At 48.7% G+C, this 12,525-nt stretch overlaps 1 protein-coding gene across 2 annotated transcripts in view; it reads right to left on the bottom strand.

The window, feature by feature from the left end:
- Nucleotides 1-11,904, bottom strand: part of nrp1a (neuropilin 1a) — a 57,700-nt gene extending 45,796 nt beyond the window's left edge. For both annotated transcript variants that reach the window (XM_056433756.1, XM_056433757.1), the window contains exons 1-3: nt 11,427-11,904; nt 9,669-10,115; nt 8,274-8,448 (exon numbers count right to left, since the gene is read on the bottom strand). In XM_056433756.1, coding sequence (XP_056289731.1) covers nt 8,274-8,448; nt 9,669-9,735 — 242 coding nt within the window. In that variant the 5' untranslated portion in view covers nt 9,736-10,115; nt 11,427-11,904. The remainder of the gene's footprint in view (nt 1-8,273; nt 8,449-9,668; nt 10,116-11,426) is intronic.
- Nucleotides 11,905-12,525: the final 621 nt, after the last annotated feature.

Below are 12,525 nucleotides of genomic sequence, written 5' to 3'. Positions count from 1 at the left end.
TGTGTGTGTGTGTGTGTGTGTGCGAGGGGCACGGCATGCTCAAAGAAGGCAAGAGGAGCTGAGGAGGCGAGGGAAAGGAGGAGGGGAGATGCCGCCTGGGTCAACTAGAGGGTGACTCTCTCACCTCTCCACAATGGGCAGGAAGGGAGAAAAAAAGTGGTGTGGCGTGGGTGGGATGGTGCTGCTGTTGGGTTTGAAAGGTTGAAGGCGTGCAAGTTGAGCGGTTGATAGAGCGACGGAACCGAAACAAAGGAGAGAAGTCGTGCAAATAGCTGATAGAGGCAGCTGGCAAACAGGTGCCAACACGAATCCAGCAAAAGGTTTAGAGGCGTGAAGCATGCTCAGCAACAACTAGGAAAGCAATGGTGGTAATAACTGCACTGGGAATTATTCAATTAAATGCCCCCATCCATTCCCTGTGACGTTCTCCCTCCCTCTTTCTTTTCCTTTGTCCTCCCTGCAGTCTGCAGAGGCGGCGGAGGAATGAGGGGGTCGGAGAGCAGTCTGGGCCGGCTGCTCCGTGACCCGGTCATGTGGCTGGACGCAGAGCCACTTGGCTGGGAGCGTGAACTGGCCCCCGAAAGAGAGGCTTGTCTGCTTATATGTAAACAAACAGTCGTCTGACCTTCAACCACACAACAACCTTGAGACAAGACAAGCTATTTTTATTTATTAACAGGAACAGGAAAAAGGATATTGATGGAAATAAACTCTTTTTCGAGTACCAGCAGACATTTGCTTTATAGCATGGTCAGTTGTTGCCAGTTTTGGGCGGATCAGTCCTTAGACACAATATCGTGTGTCTATAACCACGTCCTTCATTTCATGCTGACAGCCGTATTGTTCTCCCTGCGGGTAAAAAAAACATTTGGAAAGCCAAATATGTCGTGCTGCGAGGGCCACGCGCCAAGCGGTGCACCTCTACCGTGGAGCCACAGAATGCTCAGCATTACTGGGCCGATCGGAGCGCTGATGGCCAGCCAGCCCTTGCCAGCATTTGAAAGGCAAGGTGACTCTTTCGTTTACTGGCCCTACCATCAAACTGTCCTGCCAACTGTCCTTTCCCTCTGCTTTCTGCTGAAATCCACTGGGTGATTGTGCAAGTGCATGGCTCACCCCTGTCTATAGGCTGGAACAGCATGGGGTACAGGCTTCTAATAACTCCTTCAGCACCACCCTGCTGTGATAATGCTACAGACGGTTGCTGTAAGGGCTGAAGATACAGACTTCTTTTTCACAATTACTGCCGTCGAACAAAAGAATCAAAGCCGTGAGAAAAAGAAAAAAGAAAAAAAAAGTGGCGGCCTCGACAAAAAAGAAAGTCCACATCTAATGTTGCCAATTTGGTGAGGAGACATCAAGCAAAGAGCAAACAAAGCGAGGGCTTGTGAGTGGCTCTAACTCAATCAGAGAGCGGCGGGGTACCGCCCCATCAATCACTGTCTGCTTGCCGTCCCGGCTCGAATCACGGCCGGCTGAGTGGTGCAGAAACACCAGCGAGCCGACCCGCTGTGCGCGAACACAGTGACCGAAAATGACCCCGGGGATCCGGGGCTGAGACCGGAGGGCCATTGGCTTCACTTCCTAGACCTACCGACCCTCTTACCCGCTGCAAACAAACTTTGCTTCGCCAAGAGCCCCTCTGGGGATTAGCTTGATTGAATAAAGAACCCTGCGGTTGGTAACCCCCCCCTCCAACCTGCCACCCCTTGTGGATCTGTAAGCACTGTGGCGTTGGGGAAACAAGCGTGGGACCGCGGCCACATCAATCAAACTCTTAAGCCTCATTCAAGGTTAGACCACTCAACGCAACATGTCCGACAAGCCTGGGCACGCTGCATTAAAGCGCCCAGACCTCCCTCTCCCTTTTTCTCTTTCTGGGACGGGCGGGTCAGTAAGACATTGGGAGCTACAGTTTCAAAGCAACCCCCCTCCACCCCTCACCCCCGGCTACTGATCTGCTACCTATGAACTCAAACTATTACTCATTCATTCACTCTCCTTCTCCCTTCTTGTTGTTTTTCCATGACGTGTCCTCATAAACTGGGAAATCAAAGTTTAATGTACGGGCAGCACGGTGGCTCAGTGGTTAGCACTGTCGCCTCACAGCAAGAAGGGCCTGGGTTCGAATCCCGGTTAAAACCCGGTCGTTCCAGGTCCTTCTGTGTGGAGTTTGCATGTTCTCCTCGTGCCTGCGTGGGTCTACTCCAGGTACTCTGGTTTCCCCCACCATCATAAAGACATGCACCGCATCGTATGGATATGAATGAATGTTGGTGGTGGTCGGAGGGGCCGTCGGCGCTGATTGGCTGCCACGCTTCCGTCAGTCTGCCCCAGGGCAGCTGTGGCTACTGATGTAGCTTACCACCACCGGTATGACTGTGTGTGTATGACTACTGGACGCTGGACTATAAAGCGACTTCGGGTGTCTAGAGAAGCGCTATATATAATAAATGATTATTATTTTTTATTATTAATGGAAAAGGAAGAAGGCGCGAGACGAAAACATGTTGCTAATTCTATTATATGAGGCAGAGATAAGGGGGGGGGGGGGGTTGAGACGGCGCTTATTGCCAACTGTCCCTTGGAAACAAACGCATAATTGAATCATAGCCCTAGTGTTTAATGCTTTTTCATCAGGCACTGGAGGGAAAAATGAGTAGGTATTTTTCTTACAGTCAATAATAGATCGAGAGCTGATATTACCAAATGTTGTCCTCTAATCACAAGGCTCTCCGTGCGGCTCTTTTTCTAGCAATCTGTTTTGGATTTTAAAAAAGAAAAAAGAAGAAGTAAAACAGCATACGGCTGACATATTTAAGCCACGGCTCCATTCCACAAGAAACTTCCATATAGGGAAGCTTGTGTTGGTTTCGGGGATGGAAAGGAAAAGACACGAGAGAGAGAGAGAAAGAGAGAAGAAGACAAAACGGAATCCACCAGCCGTGTGCCAGAAACAGCTTAGGGACACTCAATCTCTGGCAAACCCGAGCCGCTAACTCCCACGTCGAGATGAAGAACAAAACAGGCAGACACGTGAGACCGTATGATGCTTATGTGCCGCCGCAGATAAATGCGACCCGGGCTTGAAATCCAGCGGGTTATTTATGAGCACTGGCCTGTTTCGCGTCTCTCTCTCTCTCTGTTCCTCGCCCTCCCTCGCCCCTCTGTTTCTTACTCCTCGGCTGTGAAGTGGACCCCCCCCGCTCCTGCTGCGAGGCAGAGTGGCTCGCCTCCCGGTTGTGGTCAGATTGTGCATGAATCAAAGTGGTGACAGAGCAGCGGGGAGGACGGCAGATGCCACGGACAGAAAGCTTTTCAATCAGGATGCCCTTCCAAGCCGCGGCCAAGGTGAAACACTTCACCGGCTGATGAAAAAAAAAAAAAGGAAGGACAAGGAGAAAAGAAAAAATAGCCCCGCAACCCCATGGTCAAACATGAACACTCACACGTATTGCAAGCATGTGCATGGAGCTACTTTTATCCTGCTCATTAGCCAGGGAGAAACCCTTCGTGCTTTAAAGAGATGAAGACGAGGCGTGAAGGTCAACTGCTCTCCCAGTGCGACTTCTCTGTCCGCCGTCGCGTCTCTCCGGCCCGCTGGTTAGCTCACAAAGCGAGCCCTTAACGTTCCTCTGCTGCTCTCGTGGACCCTCACCTCATCCACGGTTAATTTTGTGCAGGGTCACAGATCGAGAAGGATGTGCTATAAACAGACAGTTAAGTCGCGGAGTGCTCGTCTCCGGAAGTTACGGTTCGGTGTAATTGCCATGAAGTGCCAAAGTGGATTGCTCTTTTGAAACGCTGCCGACAAGCCGCACTGTTTCAATGTCAATGGAGGTGCAGTTTGATTTCTATTGTTATGAACCCTGGGACTCCATTGCCAGGGAAGATAGCAGGTGCACAGTTTCAGCTGCCTTTGGCGAACCCGGTAGTTAAAAGAAGCGGCGCCGCGACATCTCAACGCCCTCCTCATTTCTTTTTTCCGCCGTGCCTGTTTGGCGGCGGCACTTTGAACCCCGCCAGCACCCGGACGTGCACGCTGAAAAAACGCGCACTGTCCACAACATAAATAAATGTCCTCTAACTCTGGCCTATAAGTATCTCCAACAATCCATGTCACTCCCAAAGGCCCGGGAGGTCACGGCACTTCCCTTCTTTAAAAGCCTCTCGCGCCACAGGCCCTGTTGCATTAGTGCCTTGTGTATTTTTCTTCCATGACAACGTCGGATAAATGGTTACACAGCCCACTTCTCCTTATTTGCTCGTGGTTGGATTCTAGAGGAGGTGAAAGAGGAGTCATGAAGGGGGGTGGGAGGGCGAGGAGCTGTTGTCAGATCCTCACTCCCCAGCTGTGAAGCTCCACCGCTATCATAGAGATGCTATTCAGGTATCCGGAGGAGGGGGGGGGGGGGGGGTTAACAGGGGAATTAGGGATATTGACCGCGTTGCTCTTTCCCCTAAAGCCCCTTCTGTCCTCCACTCTCACTTCCTAGAAACAGGTGGCACTCTTTGACGGGCACTGTGGCCATGTGAGCGGAGTTATTAGGATTCCACATGACAAAGACAGAGCCAACTATAGATCCAGGAAAAAGCCCCCCCCCCCCCCCCCCCCATGGAGCTCCATCATCTCTGGAGTTTGGGCCAGGTCAGGAATGCCAGGAAGGGCAGGATGTCTATTGTAGAGGGGTACACAGCGGAGAATGTTTGCCTTCCCAGCAGGCCCAGCAGCTCCACAGGGGCAGCTCAGCGGGGTGTCCCAGCGGAGAGGGGCATTGGGACAGAAGCAGCGGACTACAATTAAAAAGAAGAGGAAGAGAGCACTTTCCCATGCTTTGAGTTACAGGCACCTGAAGGCGGGGGGGCTCTCGCGGGCTTTTGAAGGCTGACTTTCCCCCTCCCGTCTCCCCCCCCCACACACACACACAAAGGGAGGCATTCCTCAAATATCTTCACCGCCGCGTACCACCCTGCCATCCATCTCATTTGAACCCTCCCCTCTCCGTCTACTGCTGCACGCTACTGTCACCCTGGAATTTTCTGCGAGGTCCGGAAAAACACCAACCAGACAGAGAGGAAAGCAAAGAAATGAGGGAACGCCGAGAAAGAGGAGACGGTGGGTCTGTTTTTTAAACCCCCTCACTGTTTTTTTACTGGTTGGGTCAGCAGATCTGACGCTATCAATGATTCATAATGTCAGGGGTGCATCACAAATATAGGTAAAGTTGGTTCTCCTCTTCGAGTCAGCAGGAGATGGAGAGCCTGCTGCTCAGCAGGTCGTGGAAACTGTACAGATATCTAAAAATAAAATCTAAATTGGACCGTAAGAACTAGACTAGAGTCTTAAAAATGTGATAAACAACCCATTCAATCAGCCTTTTATGTGAAAGCTGTCTCAAATGAAATCCAGTGAAACCTCTCGTGTTTCCTCCACACTCAGCCGAGCACCCCTTATCAGATCGCAGGGAAGCGAGAGGGAGTGGAGCGAAAGCACTATCTGTTTACTTCCGTTTTTGTTTCCAACTTGAGCTTTTCGCTCGCTCGTTAGGACACACTTCTTTTTTTTACTGAACCAAATGGACTCCAAATATTTGCCCTCGATGCGGGCGGCGCAGAACGTCACCAACCCTCCCAAAAAGCCCACTCTACAGCGGCGCGTGAAAGGTAAACACGCTCTGCATTCAGAATCGCAGGCCTCACTTAAGTCTCCTTATCTCGGTGATGAAGTGCTTTCCTCCCCTCGGCTCTCAGGATACAGGCCTCTGCACTTCCCCAAACAAACCTGTCCGGGTGGAGCACACACGTGCAACAACACCGCCCCCCCACCCCCCTCCCTGCCACCCCCGGGCCCAGCCAGGCTCCACTCAGTAAAGAGGCCGTTTTTCCCCCTCTTTACGAGCACCACTTTGAGTGCTTCTTGTTTGGTTTGCAGATAACAGCCATGTTGGGGAACATGTGGTGCATGTGTGTTCCATTTTCCCACTAATTAGATTGCAAGGCAGTGCACTGAAGCATGCTTTGTGGCCCCCGCCGCCTCCGCCCACTCTGCCAGTCCATCAGATAAGGAAGCCATTCTCATCAGTTTCCATTTATGTAAGGGCTGATTTGGTGAGTGGTGCTGCGACATGGAGTCTGATGGGTCCAACACAAATCACACCCAACTACTGTCCGCGGACACATGAGTAACTATTCCCCCGTTCCGTAATCCAGTTACCTATGACATGCCTTGTCAGCGATTAGCACAGCAGCCCACTCTCATGTTACATCGCGCCGTAATTCAAAATTAAAGAGGGAGAAAAAATGGAAAAGGAAAAATGGATTTCACGTCATGGCCTGTCATTGCCGGCTAAAGTCGGAGGGAAGTGGCACGAGGCGGGATCCATTGTGAAGTGGAACTAAAGCCCCATTAAAACCACCGCATTACAAACATTCAAAATGAAACGGCACGCCGAGGTAAAAATAGGGAGGAAAAGAAAAAAAGCTGTGGGTTCAGGTCGACCCCACAGTGTCTTCGTGGCCCACATGAATCAGAGACTTACTTAAGTTTCACGGCCGTCTGCCGGCGTATTTGGTTCGCATTTCCTAAAAAAACAGCCTCTGTTGAACCTGCAGGGGCTTAAATTCTTTTTAGTGCGTGTGTTTAGAAACAGGAAATTCATTCCTGACTAATTTGATTAGCGAGGGCATTGTTTCTGCTCACACACCCTCCCTCCTCCTGTGACTTCCTTTCTCTCTCTCGTTCTAACTTGAGGATGTTGGACAGTTTAATACTCCCTGTGGTGCTGCTGCTGAAATCGGACCCAAAAAGAAGTGTCAAGGAGCATCCCGCTTTTTAAAAAGACGGGCTCGGTTTCGGCCTGCCGTAAATCTCTGACAGCAGTAAAGAAAGGTTAAAGTGGGATTGAGATCCGAGATAAAAAAATTGAGAAATAATAATAATTATATATACATACATAACACACACGCGCGCACACACACCCTGCAGACATATAGGGAACACAAAAGAAACATAGGGTCCAGGATTTTTGGGTGGAGAAGTGATACAGTAACAGGATCCAGCAAAGCCCTGTCCTCTCCCGAGCCCTGCAGCGTAAACAAACAGCTGAGACAGAGCCGGGCAGAGACACACACACACACACCCACACACACACACACACACACACACACACACACACACACACACACACACACACACACACACACACACACACACACACACACACACACACACACACACACACACAGAGAGAGAGAGAGACAGGCAATCAGAGGGAGGCAGTCTGCCCAGGCAAGGCTCACCTCAGGGCAGCCACACTGAAACAGGCTCATCACATTACTGTCTGTCTCCCGTTTCATCGGCTTAAACTATCTATCTGACAACAGGTTGGCCGCTTCGCTTTTTGTTGGATGCAACAGCAAGTCAAATAAGGATCAGTAACTAACTGCCACTAAGGGATTCACCTTGAAAAAAAGGGGGGGGGGGACAATTTCAGCAAGTTTTAACAGTGACTGCCTCATTCAATTGGTTGAGTTTTTTGTCTTGTTTATGGAAACCCTGCTTTTGGAAGTTCACACTTGTTTTTGAGGGCAGTCATGGGATTTTACAAGCACATGTGGAAGTAAATGGCTCATTAAGACGGATATTTTTCTTTTTCTTCTTCTTCTTCTCACACTGCATAAAGTTACCACGGTTAATGGCCCCCGATGAACTCAAAGGCCTTCTGCAGAAGCACGGCAATTCGAATCAATATCACACACCGGTGACTTCACTCCACGAGTCCATTCCAAAACCAAGTGCATGGAGGGGGCATTCCTTTCTGCCCTGTTTGGTGGTGGAGCAGGGTCGCAGTGGCACGTTTCAGTGAGCCTGTCGACACTAGATGGCGCAGTTTCATGCGCAATATGCATGAGGGGATGGGGGGAATGACTGTCCCACTCACTCACACACGCACACACACAGGAGCGTCCCGCACGCATATGAAAAGCAAAACCCAGAAATACTTGAAATGAGATATGCATGTTTGTTTGTGTGAACAGCTTCTCACGGTGCAGCGTGAGCTTCCCAGGTAGATTAATTTCACTAATAATGTTATTTCATTCAACCATTTTTGCAGAACAAACTGCATAATATTTTCTCCCCATCCTATTTATTCCGGTATAACTATAAATCAGATTTGGGGCTCTCGAAGACAACAACCAACTTAATAAGAGATTAGTTTCGGCGGTTTGGGGGGCACATCTGTTCTCCATCGAAAGTGTCGCGGTGTACTTACTTGCATTCCCGGTCCTCCAGATCGAAATGCGGATTGAAGTTGATGAGGATCCGCTGGTGAGGACCAGGCGCAGATATCACCCACACGCATCGCTGAGAAGGGGGATAGGCCAGGGGATATCCAGGCGAGGTGAGGTAGTTGGCCGCTGAGATTCTGATGTTGTCTCCACATTTATCTACGAGGGGAGCGGAAAAGGGAGAGTTATTTAACCCCTCATATTTATTATTTATTACAGCTCCATTATAGCAGTTTATAGTTGGACCTGCACCAAAACATCTTTGCCTCCCTTAAGACAGGACAGTGTCTATCTATCTATCTATCTATCTTTTACAGAGTTTAATAAGTCAAGACATACACAAGTTTAAGACTTTAACATGGACAAAATGTATATGTTGTCTTTAGTATTATTATTAATAATACTATTAGCCTACTATTGCTTACGGGGAGTTATTATGAAGCAGTCTGGCTGTGGGTGGCACACTGAGATGAAGGAACACATTACAATAAGAAAAGGAGCAGCGTTGGGTGGATGTATGAAAGCAAATAAAAAGTGTGAATGGAGAAGCTTCAGGGAAAGAAAAAAAGTTTCGCCGAAGCCAAAAGTCAAACGGATTCAGTCTGTTCCTTTGAACGATGAGTTTCACCATAAAAGGAAGTTATACTTTGTTTTTCCCAGAGGGCAGCGACTCACATTTATCTTGATTCGCGCGCATTTTCATAGTTTTAACATGAAAGCTTCCGACATCTGTTGCTGTAATAAGCACGCACACGCAACAGGCGCGCGCGTGTCCCACTTTGATAATTAATTCGATCGGAATAAAATGTGATTAAATGAAAGCGCGAGGTAGAATCAAAAAAGCGGTTACTGCTAGAATACAACAAGGGGAAGTTGTGTAAGGATGTGAGCTGACTTTTTTTTAACCTTCACTAAAACACACAGCGACACCATGCAGGCCCCACACAACGGGAATCAGCCGTGCTCTCAAAAGGAGCTCCCGGGAGATAACACGCATCCCAGAGGCTGAAGTTAGGTGAATAAAAAAAAGAAGATATTTTGGGGCACCATGAGAGATAAAAAAAAATTAAAAACCTAACATGGGAATATTGGAGGCTACATCATAAATATTATTTATACAATAAAGAGGAAACAACTAGACCATGGGCCATGGTGATCTCTAGCGGCTATTAAGCAATAATACTGAAGTCTCTGTTGAAATATAATAACAGGGATTCTCCCAAGGTGTGGGCGGAATGGGCAGGTATAAGCGCCTTGCGAGTTTGCCTAAAGATCAGCGGAGATCAGAGCGAGCTAATCTTTTAGAAACATATTGGGATTACTAGCTTTGCAGGGTACACACAGGCTGTAGTCATAGAGATGTCAGATATCACACTTACCGTTTTTGAAAGCCTTGACCGCCAGAAGGATTCCCATGAACAGGATCAAGACTAATCCACAATGCATCCTCGTTTCGTCACCCAAAAAATAAAATTACGCATACAAAAAGTTCAAAACTCCGTAAAAGAAACTCCTCCGGCAGGTTCTTCGAGCGAGTATTCTTGTCTCGACTCGACACAATAAAGAGTTAGGGTCTCTCTCTCTCTCTTGTTTCCTTCTTATTTTTAACGAAGTTAGAAGTGTCGGTGCTCAGGTCGCTGGCATCCTGTCATTCAGCTCCTGTTTCCTCTCGCCTGTGCCGGCTGCGCTCCTCTCTCCAGCGCCCACCGTGCCATATCCTCCCCGAAGAAGCCCAAAGATGTGGCAGAAGAAAATGACCCAGACTCCGTGTTGGTTGTGGCGTTCTTACTCCGTCAAACGATGCCCGGGCAGGAGGTAATCCTTGGCTGTGGGAGGAAAAAGAGACAGGCGGAGGTGTGAGCAGGTTCGGGAGGAATGCGTGCTTGCATGCGGCGGGTCGTGCGCTCTGGACATTCCCCGGGTCCGTATGTGCGCGTCTGCTGCCGATACAAACACGGCTATGTAAAGAGGCACGGATACACCCCTTCACCCACAAGTGTGACCACTTTTGCTTCTATGGGCTGTGAGGATGATTGGCCTGATGACAAATAGCCGACCGATGTGGGTATAGCCTCGTGTCCTTATATGTAAGCGGAGCCGCGCACTGAGTCACAGAGTACCAGCGGTCCGTTAAGTGACATGACTCTCTCTCTCTCTCTCTCTCTCTCTCTCTCTCTCTCTCTCTCTTTTACTCACTCTCTCTCTCCCTCCTCTCTCCTTTCTTACAAAAAGAAGCTATCATTAATGGTGAGACGAAGCACCGGAGCAAGACACCACTCCTATATATATAACACACATTATTTGGCGGTATCGCCATGTACCACACATGGCATATTAATCGAACATATGCCACTATATCACGAACCACGGAGTTGACCAATTATGAACGCGAATTACATTGAATATGGGTGTTTCTTTGGGGTGTCCTCCTCCGCTTCTATCTGGGACTGGACATTTTATTTCACACACTGAACTCCCAAATCTACGGAAGTTCTCTTCGACCCCCCTCCCCCACCCCTCCAGCTCAGATTGAAGCATATCTGCACCGCAGCGCTTGTAGGCCCAGTTTTTTGTTTTTGTGCACAGGAGCTAAATAATAGAAAGTCTTCCCCTCCACCCATCCACCTCTTAGACCTTATGGGTTTCTTTTATGCACCGGCAGCTATCCAGATGCGCCGATTGTCTGACTCACAACAGTGACACCATTAAACTGGCACTCTGATATTTAGTGGAAATCAATTAAACCGTAAATTAAAGTAGCCTCGAGTCATTTACTAAAGGCTGCCCTTACTGGGTCACTCTGTTCACACATACTCGCACACGCACGCACACAATGAAAACAACCAGCACAACTTCGATTTGGAACAGATACCATCAAAATATCTCACAAATAACGCAAGGCAATACACGATTATTACAAAAAATAATTGAAAAAAGTTTGAATATAGGCCTACATGTTGTAATCTAAATATTGTATAACCACAAATAAATAAGGAACAATAGCGGGTTCATATGAGATCAAATCTATGGAATTGTTGGTGAAATCGTAATCGGAAAGTGGTGTACAATCTCGCGTCACACCAGCGCTCCCTCACGCAGCGGTATTTTCTAAGTCAAATACAATCATCTGCATTCACCTGCGTCTTGAGGAGCCGCACAGCCGCAGGCGTCCAGCCCTCCTCTCTCCACTTCCAACATGCGTGGAGGAGCAGTGTGGCTAAGATCCGACAGGCTCCCTCCGATTCTGTTCAAATGACACCAACTCTTCTTCGGAGACGCACAAAAGCAAGGTATTCCCCCCCCGTGTTTGTGTGCACCGGGAGATAACCACAGCGCAGTCCAGCTCGGTCCCGGGTCCCCACCGCGCAAAGACGCACCGCCGATAGCCGGCGACTCGCTCTGCTCTCCACGTAGAGACTAGTCTCCTTCCCGGCGCTGAACTCTCCGGGTCTCTCTCTCCGTTTCGCCCCCTTTCATTCGGCGCTGTCACAAGTGAAATCCGGCCAGTGTGAGAGTCAAAATAAGCAGCTCCCCAAAAAATATCAGAGGGAGGGGAAAACAATAATAATAGTAGATGAACGGGAAAGTCCTGGTTGATCTGTTGCAAGTTTTTTCTTTCACTCCGCGCGCCACCGCTCTTCGCTCCTCCGCTGTTCCAAATGCAAAGAAGGTTTTGAGTCCATGCCAGGGCAACACGCCCCTTTACGAGGGATGAGTGCGCGCACGCGTGGTTGTTTCCGTGCGTGTCTGCGTGTGTGCGTGTGTGTGTGTGTGGATGGGGTGTCTCAGCAATCGAGATGCAGATTTCACCCAGCTGCCTCTCTCTCTTCCCGGCTGCCTTCAGCTTTTATTGGCCGCCTCAAGAAGTCTCGTTAGACAGAAGCTGCACTAAGATGAAGTTAGTAAGAACATGAGTAAGAGAGTCATCTACGGGTGTACCTGCCTTTGCTGTGCCTGCATGTTTTAGACTGGATTTATTTATTCACTCTGGGTTGTATACATGGCTTTATTCATGGCTATTTAATTGTTTTATGAACGTACAGTTTCTAAAGCAGGTATATATATCTATATCTATATATATATAGATATATATATATATCTATATATATATATTGTTTAAAGCCCATTCTGCAATCAGTAGCGTAATCACTACTCCCCTGCACCTGCATCCTACTCCCTTGGCCAATCCCTTGGCGAGCATGGTGTCCAAAAAGGAAGACATTAGAACATGGTCTA

Source organism: Pseudoliparis swirei, chromosome 16 (assembly GCF_029220125.1).
Source record: "Pseudoliparis swirei isolate HS2019 ecotype Mariana Trench chromosome 16, NWPU_hadal_v1, whole genome shotgun sequence".
Classification (NCBI taxonomy): Eukaryota; Metazoa; Chordata; class Actinopteri; order Perciformes; family Liparidae; genus Pseudoliparis; species Pseudoliparis swirei.
The sequence above is the reverse complement of the archived record's forward strand: the minus strand, read 5'-3'. Positions and strand labels throughout refer to the sequence as shown.